The sequence below is a fragment of the Homalodisca vitripennis genome, chromosome 3, assembly GCF_021130785.1.
Source record: "Homalodisca vitripennis isolate AUS2020 chromosome 3, UT_GWSS_2.1, whole genome shotgun sequence".
NCBI classification, from domain to species: domain Eukaryota; kingdom Metazoa; phylum Arthropoda; class Insecta; order Hemiptera; family Cicadellidae; genus Homalodisca; species Homalodisca vitripennis.
In genome coordinates, this window is record NC_060209.1 from 119,509,656 (window position 1) to 119,532,500 (window position 22,845).

A 22,845-nucleotide genomic window follows, 5' to 3' on the forward strand; every position below is an offset into this window, starting at 1 on the left:
GGTTTTGTTGTATTACAATGTTGTAAAATTTCACTCCTTGGCTACAGAGAACATTGCTATAGTGTAACATTAGGAGAAGTAAGTGATATGTGTGGCAATAGTGATAGTTTTTTTTATACATCGCGTGAGACACACGACAGTAGTGGTGTGTGGCAGTCGCTGGTGACCGCGCCGCACGCGATGTGTTAAGAAGAGAAAAATATTTATCTAAGTGTGTATAAAGGTGAATATGGTTTGCTATACAATTTCATATTAACAGTAAAAACTACTATGAGTCTGAAATAATGACTGATTGAATAAAATAAATAATAAATAACTAACATAAAATATTTCACTTTTCAGTGAGGGCTTTGGCAACGTTACCACTGTCGACAACACAGACTGATGAAAGTGATTTGTCCTCACCGGAGGAGCCGTTGCCACTCTACCAACAACGAGAGAACTACTTCTCTTAACACTGGCTGGACAAGGCAAGGCATTGCTACTTCTGCACTGAAGTCTGAAGTCACTACCGACTGCTCCCTGACTACCAACATTCGATAACTGGTTGTTCTACTCTATGTAGTATCTCTTAAAATAGGATTTTTGGTGCAACTTCAATGGTTCTGCTTTTCTGTACTGCTTCAATTGAAGTAGAATATAACTATCTAACATGAACAAGCTAAGTAAGTGTAACTATTCTATCTAAAAACTGAATTTGTACTGCTTCTAAAGTACTGCTAGTGAGATTCAGCAACTTGTTGGGCACTTCAGGGTCATAGCCTCAGTATTACAATAATTAGTGTATTTTACTTGGTTCACTATTTATATTTTTTAATTTTTATCATGAGTATAGACAAATGTTGGCTCCATAACTCTAAGATGACTAATAAAAAAGCATCCTAGTTTGATGTAAAACCAACCACCATACACATAACTTGATTTGATATAGTATATTACCAGCAAAAAGTAGTATAATGCTCAATGACTAAACTGTATAGTAACACAAGTTACATATTTTTTTAATAATCCGTTTTATGTTAGTCTGCAAATAAATTTTATCTAATTTAAATATATCAAGTATTCTTCAAGTTTGGTTAAAGTTTGTTAAATCTGTTAATCATTTTTTACCCAAGCGTAAGTTTTATTTCCATCCAATAATTTTTTCTAGCTAGACTAACCGTGCAATCTCCCCTCATACATTTTATAATTTTATCTGCAGATCTTCATACAGTATAGAGCTTAGAGTATAAATATAAGCACAATTCCCTGTTATGACCCTATTAATTATACTGTATTTAAATGTTCCCTTTGTATATAGAATAATGAATATATGTATTAACCTAACCATTAAGTATTTGCTACCAAACTGTTGTTTTAAGATAACAAGGCTCATGAGTTTGTTAAAATTGCTCATAATTTGGCCTAGATAAGATAAGTTTGTATAAATAATTAATTAACCTTGAATTACTGTACAAAAATGTATATTTTGTTGAATTTTAACCAAGTTTTGTAAAGTTGTTGATTTTAGCAGATTACTGCTATTATTGTTGATATGTGTAATTTGGTTTAGTCTAAACCTCTAGTTAAAATATTTATATTGTTACATTTTATAACAGATTTTTATCTGTAAACAAATAAATAAACACTTTAAATGGATTTCACTTTTATAGGTAAAAAAAAAAAAATAGTGAAATGCATTTGTAATGTTTGTTCTATTATGTACTTAATGATGTATTATCAAATCAATTAAAAATATGCATATTTTCGTATTGGCTGGTTCTTAATTATTTCCTTCCCATAACTTAAGTGAAAGAGAAATCTAGCCAGTGGCTAAGTATATTTAGTGTGAGCATACACTTGAGTAGTGTACATTCCCCCAACAAAATTTAAAGCAGAACATGAGAGCCAGTTGTACTAGTGGCCATTTTGATTTTAACCCCATAAGAACAATATTAATCCTCAAAACATTTATCCCCTTATTGTTGTTTTAGAATTATGAAGTACCTTTATTTTAAAGGTATCATTCAACCGCATTGAAGGTACTAAAAATATATATTGTTATTACATATTAAAAAATTTCAAACTAATTTACTTAAATAATTGTTGAAATTTTCATTAAATATAAACTTCAAGAAAGAGTTAGGATTCATATTAATCATATTTTTCAGTTTATAGATCTGTTACTATTCTACAGATTCTACAACAAAAAACAAGTGCATAAAAGGGTGTGAGGTATATCATTGTTGTTATGTGGTAAATTACACTGTTGTTTCATTATAATCAGATGAATTTTTTGTCTGTGCAGTTGTGTCAATAATAGAGGATCTATAGTTAGAAATTTTAGGGGCCTTCCTGAAATATGTTTTAATAGGTTATTTTAAACTATCATTATACAATGTACAGTATGAGTTAGTTTACAAACTGTTGTGTTGATGAATGGAAAAATCACGTTTTTACAAAAAAAGTCTCTACAAATGTATATATTCATATGAATTTTATTCAAAACGCTGCTGGAAGTCGGTTTCTGTGAGTTCTTTCATGATGTGCTTCTTTTTCTTCAACAACAGCTTTATAGACCTAAAATCAATTTAGATCTTTTTGATGCAGATTTGTCCTTGGAAATGGATAAAGTTCAAATTTAGCAAGGTCAGGTGAATGGTCTAAATTCTATGCTAACTTACATAGAAACTTCTTGATCCAAGTTGTATTGGTGGAGAATCCATGACTCTTTATCCACAAATCTGCTTTCATGGAGTTGAACAAGAACATCAAGGTAGTAATTTGAATGTTGAGTTTAACTTCAGTTCACCTTCCTCCTAGTGCAGTGTCTGGAATCTGACACTATCACAGATTACTGGAATCTAGACCTAGACTACAAAATATAGTGTAATCTACATGAAGAAGTATTTTCATTGTTTCAGAGGTATTAATTTAAGTCTGCGACAGCGTCAGGTTCCATACATTGCACCAAGCGGGAGGTGAACTAGAGCTAAACCCACCGTAGCTATGTTTTATGAAGGTAGTAATAATGATCAATATTTTTAACCTTCAGGAACCCAGTGAAGTTATACATTCTCATGAATGTCTTGAAAATAGTCATCATCGCTTTAAATCTTGACTTAGCCTAATCAATCGAACAGTTTTAGCTCTCCATAAAGTTGGGCTCTTTCAATGTTAGATTAGTGTGTAGTTTCAAGATTATATTATCACTCTTTCCAAGAAGTCATTTTCAAAGGCTCTTTGTTGGTGAGTAGTAATATTTTTGTGAACTTTTGTTTATCAACTGTGTTCATTTTAAGAAGTATTTTCACCCACTCTTTTTTGTGTGTTTAAATTAAACATTCTCCTGTGCATTCTTTGTAAAGTTCTATAATTTTAGCAGTTACTTTATACAAATAATCAACCAATGATCAAATCAAATGAAATTATTACAGAATTTTTCAATATTTTCATGCATTCTTGATGTGTAAATATGACCCAGACAGGAATTATTTTCAATATATCATCTTGGCCATTTTGTAAACGCTCAGGTCACTCTAAAGCCTTTACCTGATAGATATTCATTGCCAAATCCATAATACACACTTATAAGATAAAATTTACTTCAATTATTCAGTTGATTTATTTGATCACTTTATATGCTTTGTGTATTATGTTGATTTAAAACATGCAAACAAATTTAATTACATTTATAAAACTATAGACTCTTAAAAAAACCACTGAAAATTATGTTCTGGAATTTTGCATTTAATTAATTTGGTTTAGAAATATTGTACTTGTAAATGCTGAAAGGAGAATTTTGATGTTATTTTTTGTTAAAAAATTGAAGCGTTCAGTAATCATCTTAAATATTTTCTAAATTGTGGGTAAAGGAATCAACACTGGGAGAAATGGTTTAAATCCTACAATGCAGTTTAGCCTTTTGGTTTATAAACAAACACACAAAGTAAGAAAGTTTACTTTTTTTGGTATATTAATCATATAAAGAAGAACAACAGACCAAGCTAGAATTCTGTTTTAAGTGTAAATGGTTAACCCTTTTGAGTGCCAAGTGCTTTTGGCAGTGGCACTGCCAATGCCGAGTAGTTGTGATGGTTCTCTCAGTGCCAAGAACTCTTAGTGTTTATCTAGTGTTCCACTAAATAATTTATAACTTTATCAAAAATAAACATAGCAAGATGATTTTTTTGTATTATGTAGGAAGAAAACTGGGCTATAAATTAAAATATCTATTTGAATGATAACACACGTAAACATTTTTAAATACCAAAAATAATCTAAACATTTGTTCAATTTTGAAATACAAAACTTGTAAGCATTCTAGCATTATCGTTGTTTACAGTAGTGAGGAGTTACAGAGTTTTGAGCAGTTCTGTGAGTTCTGTGACAACTGTCACTATGAGGCAACACCGCCCTGGACAGCCTGGCAATTTGTTATGTTAAAAAGAGCAGTGATAGTTACAGTAAATGATCAAACCCTGCTAAATTTAATCTGTGTTAAAAATTAAAACAAAGTACATGCTCAATATATTGACTAAGATTCCATAACGTGACCAATGGCGAATGCTATGTACCAACAGGTTAAGAATAAAAATTAGGATGGTAATTTAATAACAACTTTATTTTCATGCTATTCTAAAATTACATACTCAATTACATGAGCAATGCCAGACTTTGTGGTCCAACCAGTCAAGTTACAGTGCTAATTTAATAACAACTCTACAATTCTAAACTTACATACTCAATTACAGTCCACTTATATCTTGTATAAACAATTAGTCTTAATCGGATCACAAGTTTCTGTGTTATGAATGCTCGAAGTTACAGTTTGATTGAAAAGCACCAAACACCGGTATTTTTCGCTGTTATCGATATAAAAACTGTTAGTTTTGTATTTTGAAATGCATAAGTAAACAAGCTCAATTTTAATATAACTCCCATTATTGTAGCTTTATTAGTTTGTGGTTAACTTCCAAACTCAGATATTTATACTTTTTTATTAGGGAGTAGAAGACATAAAGATTTAGCTTTAGTCTTGATTTGTGATTTAAATTGTTTTGTTCAATATTTTGTTAATTTTATGATTAAATTAAGTTTAGTTGAATACAATTCACATAAACTGTTTTTGTTGCTGAATATGTTGATTATCCCTGTGTAAGCTTCCTGGTGATTGTTGATAGAGTGGTTCTACCATAAACTTATACACTGTAACCTAATCTTTGCCCTCCTATTATTAGTTTATAAGTACTGTTTAATAACGACTTTAGAAACTAATATTAAAAATAATTCCTCTGGACCCCCCCCCCCACTGATCTGGAGGGTTTTCCATACATCAGACTCCCCGCTGTTCTGGACACCACCCAGAGAAAATTTTTGTGTGCACCACTACAGACCATGGATTAAAGGATTAAAAGGATTAAATAAAAAACAGCTGCTGGACATGTTGAGGGACAATGATAAGAGATTGCTCATAAATAAACGTAACAACGCACATGCCATGTCTGTGTATGTGTACTGAAGTAACTGTGATGCCCAATGAGAGAGAGAGAGAGAGAGAGAGAAGAGAGAGAGAGAGAGAGAGAGAATTGTGATTTTGTATAGGACAAAAGAGGGGGGGGGTGATACTGAAACATCAACAAACAGTCACCAAACCAAGGAAAACTTTCACAGAGGTGAGGCTATTGTTTCTGATAAGAAGCACGCTGTGGTAGTAGAACAACCAGACACCAATATTTTACATGGTTTACAAAAATTGGATCTTACAACCCACATTAATAGTTAAATTTTTATGTGTATAAAAATGAATAAGTATTAAATTGAAATACCCCATCTGTAAATCATTACTGCTAGCTAAAATAGGTGTTAAAAGTCAATAATTTAGTTGAACACACTGTGATATTAATTCAGTATTAAGTATAAGTTTTGACAATAGAAACTTATCAATAGCTAAAATGGAGCGAAACACACTGTGCTAAATACATTGTGTGATGGGCATGCCTCTAACCATCCACTTTGGTTGATAGAAACTTCTCAAATGGTACAATATGTACGTAATACACTGTAATGTGTGGATGAGAGAACGCTTATTACAATGGTACCATTGGTTTGGTACATGCCTAAGATATCAATGTTGTTGGAGAGAAAATAACGTTATCACACTGTTACGGTGGAACTCACTATGGTACATTCCACTTTGGTATAGAGAAACCTACGAACAATGATATACACTGAGGCACATGCCTCTCTCTAGGTATCAGTTTTGGAAGTTAGAAACTCATCAGTGGCACAGTTGGAGTGAAACATACTATGGTAAATATGCAGACTTAATACTATGGTAAATATGGAGGGAGAAACTGTCAATGGAAAACTTAATCACTCACTGGCCCTAAAACGGGGACAATTTGAGAAGCACAAAGTGATTATTTACTTGTCCTGGGACTGCCTGGGAGAGTGAAATCTGATGCCAGTAGCTTAATCTGGGTACCAGTTTAAAATTCACATTTTTCTTGTTATATATTTTTCTTTTGTATAAATATAGTATTTATAGGAATAAAAAGGTAAATATAACTTTTTAAATTATAAAATTGGGATAATCTTCTTACCATTCTTATAATTATTTACTTTATAAGACCAGTAGTTTATTTACTAACATACCTATTAATAATGTAATGCATAAAATTAATTATGAGATTTTTATGAAATTATCAGTTATCATTATTTTTAGTTGGAAATTCTATTTTATGATAGATTTGTTCTTTTATTATGTGATTTGACTTACTGTATGGTAGGTCAGTAGGTACCTGGTTGGTCAGATTTATTAGAAGTAAGCATTAAAATGTAGATGTTCATCACTAGATCGTATTTAATTCCATCAAAGACACTCTAGGATTGGTGGCAAATCTGGTGTACTCTAATAATTAATTATTGCTGTAAACTGTTATGACGAAGATCTCAGCGAAGCTAGTGTATACCTACTGTTACTATGTGGCAGAAAATATAAAACGTGTTCCAGCATTCCTAAAACAGAAGTTTTTTAAATACATTTTTGAGGCTGACAAAGAGAGAAAGAGAGAACATTAATTTTAAAAGAACCTTCTGTATTTAGTCGGTTGTAGTTGAAATAACAAAAGTTTAGAAATACTCTGTAGTATTTTACATGAATGAGACATATTACTTATGATGTAATAATCTTGTTTTTACATGAGAAGCTCAGGTTCAATTTTGCTGTCTAATTTCTTTTTATTTGAATAAGAAGCAAGATGTGAATTTTAGGTTTTCAGCTACTTTAACACAATGTTCTTATCCTGTGTTTACAAAAGTAATTAATAAAAATAGTCTCAACATACATCAAACTCTGGTTAAGGTAAAACAGCACTTTTTATCAGTACTATCGATCTTGTACTGTTTTGACTCCCCCCTTATTCTGTTTGATAAGATTCTAAGATTCTCGCAGAGGCCAGTGGCTCATGAGGACGGGCAGAATAAGGCTTAAACGGGGATCGGCCTCTCGGCCTTACGAAAAATATAATAACACAGAAGATGCGTTGGTATCTTTAGCCTCTTTCATATTCGTGAACACTAAAACTAGCGAGTACTCGCTGTAGTGTGCTATGTGGAAGACTCGCCGTCACCCGTCAGCTGATCGATATGTAACGGTGGCCGCCAGGAGCGCCAGTGGCGGCGAGCACAAGGCCAGTCCCCCGCGCGACCATGGCGAATGCGCTCCGTAAACAAACTATATTGTGTGTCTCGTTTCTGCTCGTCACCAGGTGCTATGCTGTCTTCGCGGTCTTTGACAGGAGAGGTAAATAAGCAAATAGCGTCAGAGTTAACCGAACTGAATTTCAAAATATGTATATTTTCTTTAGAACACTAAATAGCATTTTAAAAAATCGTAAGTGAAATAGAGCTAACATTACAACAACGAAACAAAGGGTTTTACGGCAGCCACAGCTGTTTAACAGTAAATATATATAAGTATGGTGTTTTTAACTAAGAAATAATCTCCTAACTCACCGTGACTTTACTTTCAGTTAATAATCGTGTATTGGATAAATTAAGTTCTCTGTAACATAATTTCTATCTGTACTGCAGCGAAAACCTATTTCCAATCTATACGAGTGATTAATGCCCAGGTAAAGCAGGTGATTACCGCATAGCACAGGACATACTACTCACTTTCCAGCGAATTTATATCACAAGCTGTTCGATAAGTATATATTTTACCGAGTTTAATGTTTTATTACATTATGAATCATAGAAATTCGAAATAAAACTTTGTTAAAACTACTGATTATTTTTTTGACTTTCCAGTATAATGAAAAACTGTGTACTTTACTTGCCCAGAAAACACTTGTTTTCCGGCCTTACGAAGAAATCGTATGTAATATTTTGTTTATGATACAAGGAACCTTTTGAGGCTTGGCTTTACATAAACTTGAATATAACTCTAAATAACCTGCAAAAATGAGTTTTGTACGCAGCGAAATTATTCCTGTAATGTACTTGCTCAATTGGTCAAAGAAGACAGTTGTGCTACCTGTCATTATATCACATCTGTTACTGCTATTTCTATATTTTTTTAATTGTAGGTTTTATATTTACAGGACAATCATTAACTAAATTCTATCCAAAGAAATGCAAAACTGTATATTTAGCCTAGATATTCTAAGTGTATAATTTTTTTCAATCCAGTATTTAAAATTTAGTTCTATACTGAGGTAGGTGTGTATATTCCGAGAATTTTGAAGGAATTAATGTAATATTACTCAAGACTAGGGGTAAAGAATGCTTGGGCATTTTACTACTTAATTTAACCAGATGAATTTGTTAAGCTTTAGTATAATATTAAAACTAAAATCAGACAATTTGCATTGCAAAACAATGATACGTATTTTACGTACAAAAGCGTATAAAGTGGTAAAAATTATAAATCACGAAATCGTTATTAATAGTCTTAAAACTTGTTTAATATTGATAATATCTTAATATTTACTTCGTTATATGTGATGTAAAAATACCCGCTACTTACAATTCTTGTTTGCCAGTTGAAATTCAGTAATTGCAGCACACATTTTCTAGTTAATTTCATTACAGAGAACATTAACACGGATTTGTATTTTTTCGTATTTAGTATTAATATTTTACTGCATAAAATATATAAAATAATACCAAAAAATGAAATGGAAAGTCTTGAAAAATGCATAACAGGAATTTCGGTATAAAGAAGTTATAAGGAAACTGCGCAAGTAATACAATATTTACAACTGTGAAACGTATTTTAAAATTGTTCTCGTAGAAAGACAAATAAATGTTGCATTCTTCACTACTTTACTGTTCAAGTTGATATCACCATAACCTTTTAATAACCAAGAAAGGAAAAACAGCGACTAGCCTTTAGTATTACAAAAACTACTCAGACGAATAATAGTCTGAAAATCGGGAAGAATAAAAAGATTTAAAATACATGTTCTTGTAGAGAAAGGCATAAAATATAAACAGTTTTGATGTTATATAAGACATAAAACTCTGCTGCAGTGCTAGTATTCAATTGGTGATCCGTATTAGTTTGACGACAAAAAGATCAATACAGTAGAAGATAGAGAGGGTTGTAAGTCTAGTTTTTGCTTTCGTTAAACTGAAAAAAGGTCTCTTGAAAGAGGCAGGTAATAACTGGAATACTTATTTTTTAGCACAACTTTATAATTGACAGGTACATGCTATACATTACCATATAAAACTCTTGAGTTGAACTCAAACCCTGAAACACTTTGATTAATCTGAATACGATCTATTCAAATGTTCTTTTCAACAGAAAAACTGATGAAAATATAAATGACTAACTGTTAGTTGCATACTATGGGGGGAAAGCGTTTTAAAATGTAATTAGTAGTGTTTTACCTGATCGTGGTTTAACTTGTTTACAATAAACAACATTAAAAAGGCCAAAATTGGTATAACTTGGAGAATTAATATGTAAGTTAATCTATAGTAATGTAACATTAGTTTGTATTGTTTTTTGTAATGAATAGCTTAATCGAAATAGTTTATATTTATATTTCAAAGTAATTGCTTCACTATAGTGAAGTCTAATTCATTTACAGATCAACAGCGGATGTTTTTTCAATTAAATCGTCTTAGTTAAATTATAGGCTAGAATTTCAAAGAGTTAGGGAAACAAATCTTACCAATCTTTTTAGTGATAACGTTTTTTTTTTTACTTTACGGTGTCTTGTAAACTTAATCTTTTAGGTTACTAAAAGAAACATTTTTGTATGAGAGGAAGTTTAATGGTTTTGGTAAGAATACACATTTTGTTGATAACAGAAACTGTGTGAAATTCGTCGTTCGGTTCGGGCTATAGATTGAACAAAAGTTATGTGCCCAATATCGCCATAAAATACCTAACCAATTTTAGAAAGTTAAAACCTTCTTATGGAATTTTGACGGTTCACTCAAAACAGGCGTACAATATATAAAATATTATATTTGCTTCATGTTGGAAAGCACAATACATTGTATTGAAATATATACACTGGGGATTTGAAAAGTCCTCCTATTTTGAAAATAATTCTTATAGTTAACTAAACAATTTTTACCCTTGACATATTAACGAGTGTTTTAGCAGTTTTTACACATTTTGGCTGTGTTTACGTAATGAATGTCATCGATGCACTATACAAAATCGATAGGTATAAATGACTCCTTAAGTCTGAAGCTAGGCAATCACAGCGTGCATCTATATTGCATACGTGCGCCGGAATTTAAAGCTTAAACTGAAGGGTGCAAAGTGGTGCAACAGATTTTTCATTGAGTTCGTTTCTTTTTTCATTTTGTTGACAGAGCCATAAAAACAGAAAAAATTAAAAACAATTTTAACACTATATAGTATAGGCATTTATATAAGTCATTTTGGATATTTTTGTAACCAGGTCTTGGGAGTGGTTGAAGATAAGGGTATAACATTTTTATAGTACTCATATTATTAGTATAAACACTATGAGGGAATGACAGCCTAAAATGGCTCTCACCTCCAGAACTACCTGTTAGCTGGAAAGATAAAGACAAGACACACAAATAAAGTACTCAATAACAAATATAATATTATTAAACATCATTCATGACCAAAAACATGCTTTTTAACATACGGTAAATGTTTTAAGACGACGCATTATCACCCAACAAATACTCTACAATCACTAACTGGTTATGTAGTATCATCGAACTGGTAGTGATTATAACATATGCTGCTATTGTATAACGTAAAAGGTCTCAGATATTGAAGACATTAAATTTCATTACTGCACGTTTCATTATACTTCCTGATCAAGTACAGTGTCGATACAAGTAAGCTCGTCATTACGTCTTTCGAATCAAACCTCTGCATGCATCAAAATTTGATGTTCAAAAGTGCATAGCCCTTTTTGCGAGCATTGCGGCAATAGAAATAACACAGAAAAGCAATATGTACTTCATATAGAAATAAAATCAATTTTTCAGACTCCACAATGTTTGATGAGACGTGACCGAATTGTACTAATACTGTTATTGTGCCTACAACGTCTCCACGAACCCTAGATGCTCCCGCTAATCTTTTATTGTACCTCATTCAATAACTACATCCTTCCTGGTACAGGAATGTGGAACCGTGTTATTCCCGACTCACCGTGGTAGCCACGGGTGTGATGAGTTAGTGTGTGAACTGTGGCCGCCCTACTGCCGCCGGAAGTGCGTACAGACGTGACGTCACACTTCCGGCCTTCACATTCAGCTCCGGTCAAGTTTAGCCGCCAACCGCTGTCACACACCAATTAATCACCTGTTGTTGTGCGACAAAACACGGAATGTTACAGCTTTGTTTCGGCAATGGGCAGCCCTGCGAGAGATTAGCCCCTAGAGCAGCGCTATCAAAATAGTAGATGACATCCAAAGCGGTGTATTGGATGTCATATTGCTGTCAACTACCAGCTGTTTTCGCTATGACCTGGAGACTCTACAAATCAGATAAATACGCTGTAGAAGCTCTTTCGTTATTGGAATGCTTTAATTAATTTTAAAACAAACACTAATAATACAATTTTTATTTTTGCGAAGCCTTTGGTTTTCAAGGAAAACATCGAGTTGTGGGTCTCACGATTGTCTGAAAAAAGGCATCACAAAAACAAGAATTGTGTTACTGGAGTGTTTGTTTTAAAATTAATTCAATCAGTTGAATTAATTTGTTTGTTTATTGCAACAGATGTTGAAAAGGATGAGTAATTTTCCATAAGCGTAAAATTGACAACACTGTTGGGTACGTGGTGTAGGGGGGGGATGTATTGACATCGTAATCCTCCAGCCACCATTGGACTGTTTCCATGCGGGCAGACTAATAATGAGACACTTCGTAGTTCTAATTGTTATCTTTTTATCTCATTTAAGTCTCAGCGTCAGCATGCCAGCTTCGAAGTGCACTGGTTTTTTATTAAAGTACAAAGTACATGATTGGATCTCCCCGGGATTTGAACCCGGTTAGAGAGCCGAGACTATAACCATTAGTCTACAGAGGAGGACAAATTGTTATCTTCCGTAACTTGTTGAGAGACTCTCATGTAATTTCCCTTCTCGAGGATTGAATACCAAGGGATTGTAGCTAAGGTTTAGTTTTGGAATCAGTTCTGAGCCAATTCTTTAGTTTCCATGACACTCGGTTGAATAATTTCTTATTGCTTTTGTTACTACGACTAAGTGAACAATTTTGTTTAGTCCACGCAACCACAAGTTTTTTTAGGAACAATGGAAGTTATATTTACATCCTGCCCAGTTCCATGTATTTGGTGAATAGTGTTATCTCTGTGTGAATTTCAAGTCGATATTAAAGACGGTGGAGACATTCACTATCTTCAAAGCGTAGGCTCCTTTAGGTAAAGCAATGCTTAAAGGTTTGCACTATTTTCTTCTTCTTCGTTTTAACCCTTTCAGGGCCAGGACCAAATATGAGATGTTGCAAAATTTTTTCACATATCTATCCCCTTGTGACTAGTCAAAAGTGCCAGGCTAAAATTGGCGATTTTGCAGTCTCTTAGATTAAAATTTATAACTTTTCATAAACATTAGAGAATGACCTAAAAGTTGCACCAAATTACTCGTATAGATATATACTATCAACAAAAAAATATAAAGATGTAGTTTTAAGTAATTTAAAATTTAAAATAAATAATGTTTTAATGGATTACATAAAAAAAATTTAATTTTTTAATTTTTTTCGTAAATAACTAAAAAATGAAAAATAATTTTACTGTAGAAAGCTATGTTATTATATTGTACATTTATAAAGGAACAACTATACAAAATTTTGTGTTATTTCTCTCATAAATAAATTTTTAATGACACATTTTGTATAAATACGCATAATTGTACTTCGCAACAAGTGATAAAGCAACTGACTCTTAACTGCAAGAAACTTAAAATAAATATTCACATTACGGATGTACCGGTAAACAGATGATTGTAGGATCCATAAGCAGTTTCAATACAGTTAAAAACACTATTTACCAAGAAATATTTACACAATTTTATTTGAAATTTATTTACACTTTTTCTATTTACAAATATGCTACTTACAATTTCACTCCCGAGAGATCGCAAATTGTCAGTCATTGTAACTACTACACACAATAGCTAAGCAGGTAACACTACTAATATTTACAACCACAAAATAAAATAATGAAGAAGAATCCAGCATACAATGGTACGATTGCACTAAAGCATAAAGAATTAACAACAATAGATCGAGTCACCTGATAATGTCACGTGACAATTACGAAATAAAAATGCATAGACCTCCAAAATAAAAATTATATTCATATTAAATATCTACAAATATACCAGGGAATAAAAAAACATAAAACTTTAATCATTTGATGTCGTATTTTTTAAAGAAAATTACAAATATCAAGGCGGCAATATATTGCCGCCTGGCACTTTTCAGACACGATCTATGGCGGCAATATATTGCCGCCTGGCCCGGAAAGGGTTTTAAACACAATTTTATGTGTGATACAGTGACGTTGAGTCTCCACATCGCGGTGTGCGGTCAGTGTTTCCTCCTTGGCATTCATCATCTCTAGTTGACAGTAAAAGCTTACAGCGTTTTCATAGGTCGCCATCTCCGGTCGTAACAGTGACGCATTCTATTACTGACGAAGAGCAAACTCCGCAATCTAGAAATATCCCTAATCCAACAAGGAGAATATATGTTGATAATCTTACAGAACTAGAGCTTAATGGCTTTAAATATCTTTCTTAGTAAGAGTAGAGAATTCAGACAAGAAAGCAATACGTTTATTCTGTAAGTTACGTTACCTTCGGGAACAACCTTAGATTTTGATTCTTCTGAGAAGTGGGTGACTGTTTCCCACCCTCTTTCAGGCAATCTAAGCCATGTAATTAGTCTTTTACATAGTAACTGCATTAAAAATCTAAAAAAAAACGTATTTCCAATGTCATTTGTAACCATTAGAAGGTTTAACCTAACTCCAACTACATAGTATATTTTAAAACATATAATTTAAGGAAAACCCTTATTTTATTAGGATGAATACATTACGTCCATCTTTAGTACTTTCTCTAAAACTATGAGACTTACAAATCTGAATTAACGTAGACTTTTGGATCTTTAATTTCGCAAATTAACCTTGACTCTGCACATATCCTTGATATTTTTGAAAACAATTTTCGTGATATCAGGAAGTCTTACAGGATTAAACTTAAATATTAAGTCCCCGCATAGTTCTATTTTGACACTATTATTATGATAATTTTTACTATTCCTTAAAATTGTGAGAAATTTGTGGAGACATCATAGTTGCTGGCCACTTAGACGAGATTATGAATGCAGGGTAACTTTGAGCCACAAGTGCTCGCTATGAAATTGTTTCTCAGTTCAAGTGTTGGAAACTATTCACATAACTACCTGTTGAACCCAATGAAAGTGCCTTACCCAAAAACCTGAAATGATATTTCGCTGTTGCGCACTATACAACTGTTTGCTATCAGACATCAAGGTTCCACCCCACGGCCCATGAAAGTTTCAATATAAATTCGTTTAATATCAGTACTCAACCAAATATCTCTAAATCTGCACACAAAAATCTCTGAATATATTCAATCAAATGCTATGCAGTTTCATGATAATTCGTAAAAAAAATATTTGTCTTCAAATAAGTGCTTCACAACATTAGCCATTAAAACTACTAATTAAACTATTTACTAAAATAACATTACACTTTTACCACGTAAATTTTTGTTTTGTTCTTGTTCGGCAAATCCGTTATAGAGGATATAAAGGTATGTGGCATTTTATGTATTTAAAGAAATATCAATAAATTAGTTATTTTAACTTTAACAATGGATAACTTTAACGTTCTAAAAATTAGTTGCTACTGTTATTGTAAACAATACGTTATTACAGTATAGTATTCATAACATTTATAGACTAATGACAACTAGAAAGAAGCAAGCCGAAAGGGTTTGCATGACCAAAACCATTTTACCTGCCCATTGCCATGGTAACTTATAACACTACGCAGTTACAATGTGTCGAACATGAACATTACTTAAATCTTGTCAGATACTAGTGTGTATTTGCATCTGTAGTGTAAATTATCCATTAAAATCTCAATCGATAATTGTAGAAAGGGAAAAATATACTTGTTTAACTATTTCAATTTCAGCTTTCGGTCGTAACTACAAAATAACATCCTTTACAATACATTATAACCGGAAGTATCTCAGAAACAATGTATATTATATAATATTAGGAGAAACGAGATCAGCTAAACAGCTTAGCACCCTTTCTAGCATGATTTTCGTACTATTCAGCGTACGGTAATAGTGCAACACTACCTTTCTCGTTTGGTAGGTATTAATCAACCCAGCATTCACTAGAAAACTATGTAAAACTATGACGTGAAAACTGATTGGAGCAGGTAATTGAGTCCTAACTACCAACAATTCTAGTACCGGTAATGTGACTACATAGTTGTAGTGATGTGCACATAACTAACTATGTGCGGTGTCGTGTAGCTCTATTACACAACCTTTCTCTCGTTTGGTAGGTATTGATCAACCCAGCATTCTCTAGAAGTTGTAAAACTATGACGTGAAAACTGATTGGAGCAGGTAATTGTTGGCAGTCCTAACTACCAACAATTCTAATAACGTGACTATACAGTTGTAGTGATGTACACATAACGCGGTGGCGTGTTGCACTATTGCACTATTATACAACCTTTTCTCGTTTGGTAGTATTGATTTACTCTACATTGCCCATAAAAAACTATGACGTGAATACGCGCTCAGACAGGTAATGGAGTCCTAACTACCAACAATTACAGTAGCGTAACTGCATGGTTGGAGTTGATGTGCATCCGGCCTGCTGTCGTGTTGCACACCACCCAGGTTTCTCTTCTACAAATTCTTTTGCAAGTCAGTAAAGCTTTGGTTTGGAGTTGATTAATGGGGGTTTTGAAGACAGTTAACGATTTGTAAACAAATGATTATGGTGGTTATAATCGATATATTTTGGCCATACACATTTCATTTGTATGTAACCTGCGGCCAATACCTTTTGGCGTTCTTGCTGGCTAAATAGTATTACTGCGCAAAGGACGCGTAGAGCCCCTTTTGGTCGCTTGAAAATGAAATAAAGGTAGTTTCGAACAAGAAATTACCTAAACATCATTATTTTAGAATGAAGTTTGCTTTCGGACAAGTCAGGCTCAAGCTAACGAAGGGGCAGGTCTCACAATACTAGACAGGGCACGTGCACAACATTAGACGGCAGGGTAATTTAGTCAGCCAACAAGTGCACCACTACTGTCGACGGTAAACATTGGAGCAGCAGGATCAATGTAAGACACCACACGCGTGTCGACACGCAAATTGTGTGTGCCAGGTACTGCCCAGTACGCACTTCGGTTAATTTTAAAGATTACTCCTTGTCATTATACATCTTCCCTCTTTTTAATTTATACGATTTCTTAGAATATTCACAACATGGAACAGTTAATACACTTTTATCTAGAAATTAAGTGATCTCTACAAAACTAGCTATTTAAAATCGCTGGTAATATTTTCACCTAATCGCGAATGTATGATTAAACTTTTTCTAGCCATATAAATAGAGTTCATGGGTTTCTCAATAATGCAAATTGGGTTGCAAAATGTTCTAAGAGAAGTAGCTAGTCAATGCTGCTTATCCGGGGGTAAGTTACTGAAGTTTGGTGGACCTAAGTAGTTTGTTTATGAATCATCAGTCTCCAAATAAACTCATGCGATATTTTGTTGCATGAAGTTTAAGATTTGCCAAAGTCTGGTGTGACTATGACTGAGGTATTGAGATCATAGAGTAAAGAATTATTGAGATCTGAAACGTCCTTGGTTGCAAGAATGACTGAGCATGTACAACTCATTGAGTCAGTAGAAATAATCCTTTATATATTTCGTAAACATTTATATTAGCAAAAGGTAAAAATACGACTCTGCCTTTTCCCGGTAACAGCTGAAAATGTTTACATCTTCGTATATCGATAAGTGCGCTATTTATATTTTCTCCATTGAGATAATTTGTTATTTAAAATTATATACCCTAATCCACAAAATATGCTAGATAATTTGTGTGTGTGTGTGTGTGTGTGTGTGTGTGTGTGTGTGTGTGTAAACTCTAAAATATAGGTTTTATAGGTTATTGTACACTGAAGATGGCTTAATGCCGAAACACACGCCTTTACAATAATAATAAATGCTTTTCAAGAGTTTTAGCTTCCTTATTGTATAAACCCTAAAAACAGTTTATATTATCCTGAGCTGGACCGAAATCAGTCACAATTGGTGTTTGGTTGTTTAATAAACACGTTTATCCATATTTCGTACATTATCATCAATACTAAAGGTCTTTTACATACACGTAAGTTTGTAATTCACTACCAGTTTACTTTACTCATATGTCAAAAATAGGTTTTGGGAGTTTGGACAGATTTAGAAGCTTAATTTGAATAAAGTTAGTAGTTTAAAGGGAACAGACCTCACTACCTGCCCATGTAAGCTTACGTACACTTTTCTCTGGAACCACTTCAGATAGAGATCTGTAATTTTTAACACTTATTTATATATTCATTAGCAAGACTATATCCAGTGGGAATCATTTTTTCTTCGTCAGAGAAGAAATTAATTATTTGAAAATATGTTGAAACCCTTAAAAAATTATCCACAAAGGGTAATGAAACAAAAAGAATAAAGTATTTTTAAAAACCAACTAAGTGATTGTTCACAGTCTCTTCCTACATGCGTTTTATTTGTCAAGGTTCTAGCTGAAGTAGTTTTTGAGAAAAGTGTACCTAAATGTAAAAAACTATGTTTTTTAGAAAACATGAAATAAAAAAATTGCTAAGGTTAGATTAATAAAATTACAACTGACCATTTTAATAATGTCCAGTAGCATAAGAAGGATTGTCAGGATCTTCATCTTCTTGAAATTGGGCCTCATCCAAATATAATTATATTACGTGCAACTTTTCCAAAAATAAAATTTTAACACTATGTTTTAATAATAGATAGTATTTTTATAATGGGTAGTTCTTCTATAAGGATTTTTGAGAGAATTAAAAAGTTACAATATAATCATACAACAATGGAAAACTTTCGAAAAGTCAATTTATCATATGTATACAAGCAAAACGCTTCAGTATGTATCAATAAACATTTCTTACCTTCAATAACATTTTAATTTTTTTATTATAAGGGGTGGTTTTTAAGGATTGCAACTGTTTAATGAGTGATATGTTTTTTGTACAATATTGTACAGTGATGTGTCATAATATACTTTGTCCAAAAAGAGAACAACGAAGTGTTTGAAACGTGTTTAAAGTCAGTGATCTGACTGAAAACAGTAATTCAAGACCGTGAATCATACAGCCTACCATACAGTATAAAAATGCTGAATTGAGAAGATTTTAAACTAACCCTCAAAAGTCACCTGGAAATGAAACGATTGTATTCTCTTGAAGAACTGGAGGAGGGGCCACTTTTTAAGCATTCCACCGCCATCTAGCTTTCATTATTATTAATTTTTTTTGTAAAATATTATTAAGATCAAATAACATAATCTATCTGGTGAAAGCCAGTCATCGATCGAGTATTCAAGTATTCAAGTAGTTTGTTCTAGTATGGTTTGCTTGTTTGTTGTTTATGTTTTGTGTGTTTTGCTATTCAATTTAAAAAGACAGGAAGAGTAAATGGAAGTAAAAATATTGTGCTTCTAAACTGGGAGAACATTACGAATAGATATCCCTTAGAACTAGTCATGCACTGGATTCTTGTAGTAAGTGAGCCTATGTTATTGGATTCATATATTTCTAGGTACAGCATTTCTAGAAGCACTACGTAATTTTACTGAGCCTCTGAGTAGCCAGAAAAACATACAGGTTTGCACTTTCGAACAACTATCGGCCTATGATATATGTTAATAAAGTGCGCCGATTATAGTTTGTTAATGTTGACAAATTTACTAATTTTTTAAAATTTATTACATGTCCAAAATGTTGAGAACACCTACATATTAGTCAAGCGGTACGCTATTTTTTAATTGCTACAAAAATACTTTCGAAAATCCGGGAACATTAGAAAAAAGTGACGAAACAGCTACATTCAGATCGTATTACATAATTCCAAGAAAGGTACAAGTTTGGTCTAGTGTTGGTAAAGGCTCGGAGGTATGATACCTTTTAGCCTGGTTTCCAACTTTAAGCCTATGAACTCGAGGGATACAATTTGTACGAATATTTACTAATATTTCATTAGGGTAGGCTAGAACTGGGATTGTAACACATATTCCACTTTAAATAACACTTCTTTGGATGAGCTGAAACAGTTTTTGGAATTTCTGTCAGTTTTTATGGCATCTGGCAGAAACGGAGGCCCACTAGGAACTTTTTTTATCTATGTCCAATATAAAGTCCTATCAAAGCTTGATAAATGTTCAGTCGCTTTTTGAAAAATGCTGTAAAAATCTAACTGCTAAAAAAAGGTGATGTGTCGTTACCAGCTATGGAACAGGAAGCAGCTGAGCGGACTTGGAAGCGATTATAAAAATGGGTATCGGTACATTAAGCTAGTTTTAATTCATATTTGAAACATTACAAAGATCATGAAGTTAAAAAAAAAGTGGAATATTAGAACCTAGTTGCAAAGCACTTGGTCAAGGAGTAAGAAACAATTTATGTGACAAATCTGGGCGATAAAACCATTTGAAGTTGAAAAGAAAAGGCTTTTGAGAAATTAATCATTTATTACATGATTGCAAAAAAAAAAAATAAAAAAAAAAAAAAAAAAAAAAATAAATAAAAAAACTTGGAAGATAACGAAAAAAGGAAAATCCTGTCTGTCTCACTGCTCATCGATCGAGGACACAAAAATGCCTTACAGAACAAGATTCATGACGTTTATGTAATTAAGTCCTCGTGAAAAAGTCCCAAGAAAATATATATCACAGATTAGGGAAGCCTTCTTCTGTCAAAAGTGAACTACTATGGGTTTTATATAAGTCTTTAAATTTATAATAAAAGTTTGATAGTAGCATTGTCTTTTAGATCTAACACTTAATATTTGATAAAAATGTACGGTTACAAAAATTTGATAAAAATGCACAGTTAAATATATAGACTATATATATATAAAATATATATTACGCGTATATATATATATATATATATATATAAAACGAAACTACGCGTTTGTTTATTTATAAACTGAAAAGTATTTTTAATACATTTTGTACTTTAGAACATTTAGAGCTGGAATTGTTACATTACTTCAAAACTACAGTCCACTGCTACAAATGGAGTCTTCGGTATTAAGTTTTGACCATGTTATATATTTTAGGACATTTTGCAAGGTAGATGAGTATTTACCTAATCGCTGAAATCTAAAACGATGTTATAAATAATGGTTATTCCTTACATATTCTCACTCACTATATTTTCGCTTTTTAAAGACCAGTAGGGCGTAGCCCGGAGGGATTTTCAAAATAAGAATACACCTATGTTCATCCCAGGGACTGTAAGCGTGTCTAAGTAAAATGTCAGTACAATCGGTTGAATAATTTACACGTGAACGCAAAACAAACAAAGTCACTTTCGTATTTACAGGACATTATATTCACGTATTCTTTTTCTACGACATTCTAAACACCCCTGAGATAATTGAAAGTCACTCAAAGCTATTCCAATCTCCTGATTCATTTTAGATTTAAGTTCAAAGAACAGTGTTTTGGGACCCTGAAGTCGTAGAGTTAAAACTTTTTTTATAAGATTCGAATTTCTCTCCAACATTGCACGATAGTTTTATCGTGGATTTAATACGTAATTTATCCAACGATTTCAGTAACAATTGAACTATTTTAGGCAAGTACGGAGGAATCCTTAAGTTAAAGACAATAGCAATTAATGATATAATGCATGGTAGGATTCTGTGCAGTTTAGGAATGGAAGTAAGCTTTTCTTTGTAATGTATTATGTTAGTGTCCATGGTTAACAGCTTCAATTGATAAGAAACATTGCTAATGGCTCTTATTTTTTACTCTGCGTGTAGGTGAGTACTTCTGATTTGAAAGAATTATATTTTGTACGCCATGGTTGAGTTTGCCATGCTGCCACAATCAAGAAAACATTTCAAAAAGTGTATACTTGTACCCATTGTAATATACATCCGGCCTAAGATATTTTTGGTGACACAGTTGAGTTTGTTGGCAAGAAAATATACACATAGCCTATATAAAGGTTTAAGAAGCGTACTTCTTACAAAAAACATCTAATTTCGGTTTAAAAAAGTCTTTATTTCTGTAGCAAAACATAGATAATAACATTATCTTTAGTTCCTGCATTACGCTAGGCCTACTAATTAAACTGCATACTTAATATTTAGTAAAAATTTCAGTTAGAAATGTATTTTACGAAAACGTCCAATTTTATATCTCGATAACCTCTGTGCTCCAAAGTGATTACAGAAAATATTTAAGTAAGAAGTGATGTTATTTTTATATGTTCATGCTTACTCTATGCTTTCAAGGCCATAATTAATTACCAATACATTTAAAATGCTACTAAAATTAACTACAAATATGAATGTATTATAATATTATAATGTTGGTGATTATAACTTCGACTTTGCAATCTGCATTACACTACTGATCAAACACTTTACAATAAATTAATATTTCCTAAAATTTAAATGTAAAGAAATGTTTCTGCCCTTTTTATTGAACCTCAGCTGAAAGTGTTAACAGCTGTTAAGTATCAATTCAATTTGTATTACGAGTCGTAACGCAATCTGGCGGATCCAATGTAAAACACTCCAACATCAACAACAAATTTATAAATAAAAAATTAATTAAATAAACTATTTGAATTGGAACAAATTGTGAATCTAAACCATTCTGGAATCCCCTTCAACACACACAAGTTCGTCATTTAGGAGGAGTTCAGTGAAATACACACGCACACAAGATATATATATATATATATATATATATATATATATATATATATATATATATATATAAAGATCAGGGTTAGGATTTGTAAATCATAGAAAATACAAATAAAAACTGTAATTTACATAATAACAACAGAATAATTTTTAAATCAAACAAACAAAACAAGAATAGACATACCAGTTACATTACATTGAATTTTTATGTCATTCAGCAGAGGACCCGGTGCCACAAACGTACTCTGACTTTTAACTGTAACTTTATAGTTCCCCTTCGTATATTTAGGACATATGTGCATTACCGATCTTTGTACTATTTATTATTAGATACTCGTT

At 32.4% G+C, this 22,845-nt stretch overlaps 2 protein-coding genes across 8 annotated transcripts in view; both read left to right on the forward strand.

The window, feature by feature from the left end:
- LOC124357421 (pleckstrin homology domain-containing family A member 6) overlaps positions 1-1,751 on the forward strand; it is a 194,270-nt gene extending 192,519 nt beyond the window's left edge. For all 6 annotated transcript variants that reach the window (XR_006921942.1, XM_046809213.1, XM_046809215.1 and 3 more), the window contains one exon: positions 343-1,751. Coding sequence is in view for 5 of the 6 variants with exons in the window: in XM_046809213.1 (XP_046665169.1) it covers positions 343-455 (113 nt within the window). In the remaining variant the exon portion in view is untranslated. The remainder of the gene's footprint in view (positions 1-342) is intronic.
- A 5,918-nt stretch (positions 1,752-7,669) lies between these two features.
- Positions 7,670-22,845, forward strand: part of LOC124357422 — a 36,246-nt gene continuing 21,070 nt past the window's right edge. For both annotated transcript variants that reach the window (XM_046809219.1, XM_046809220.1), the window contains exon 1: positions 7,670-7,786. In XM_046809219.1, coding sequence (XP_046665175.1) covers positions 7,693-7,786 — 94 coding nt within the window. In that variant the 5' untranslated portion in view covers positions 7,670-7,692. The remainder of the gene's footprint in view (positions 7,787-22,845) is intronic.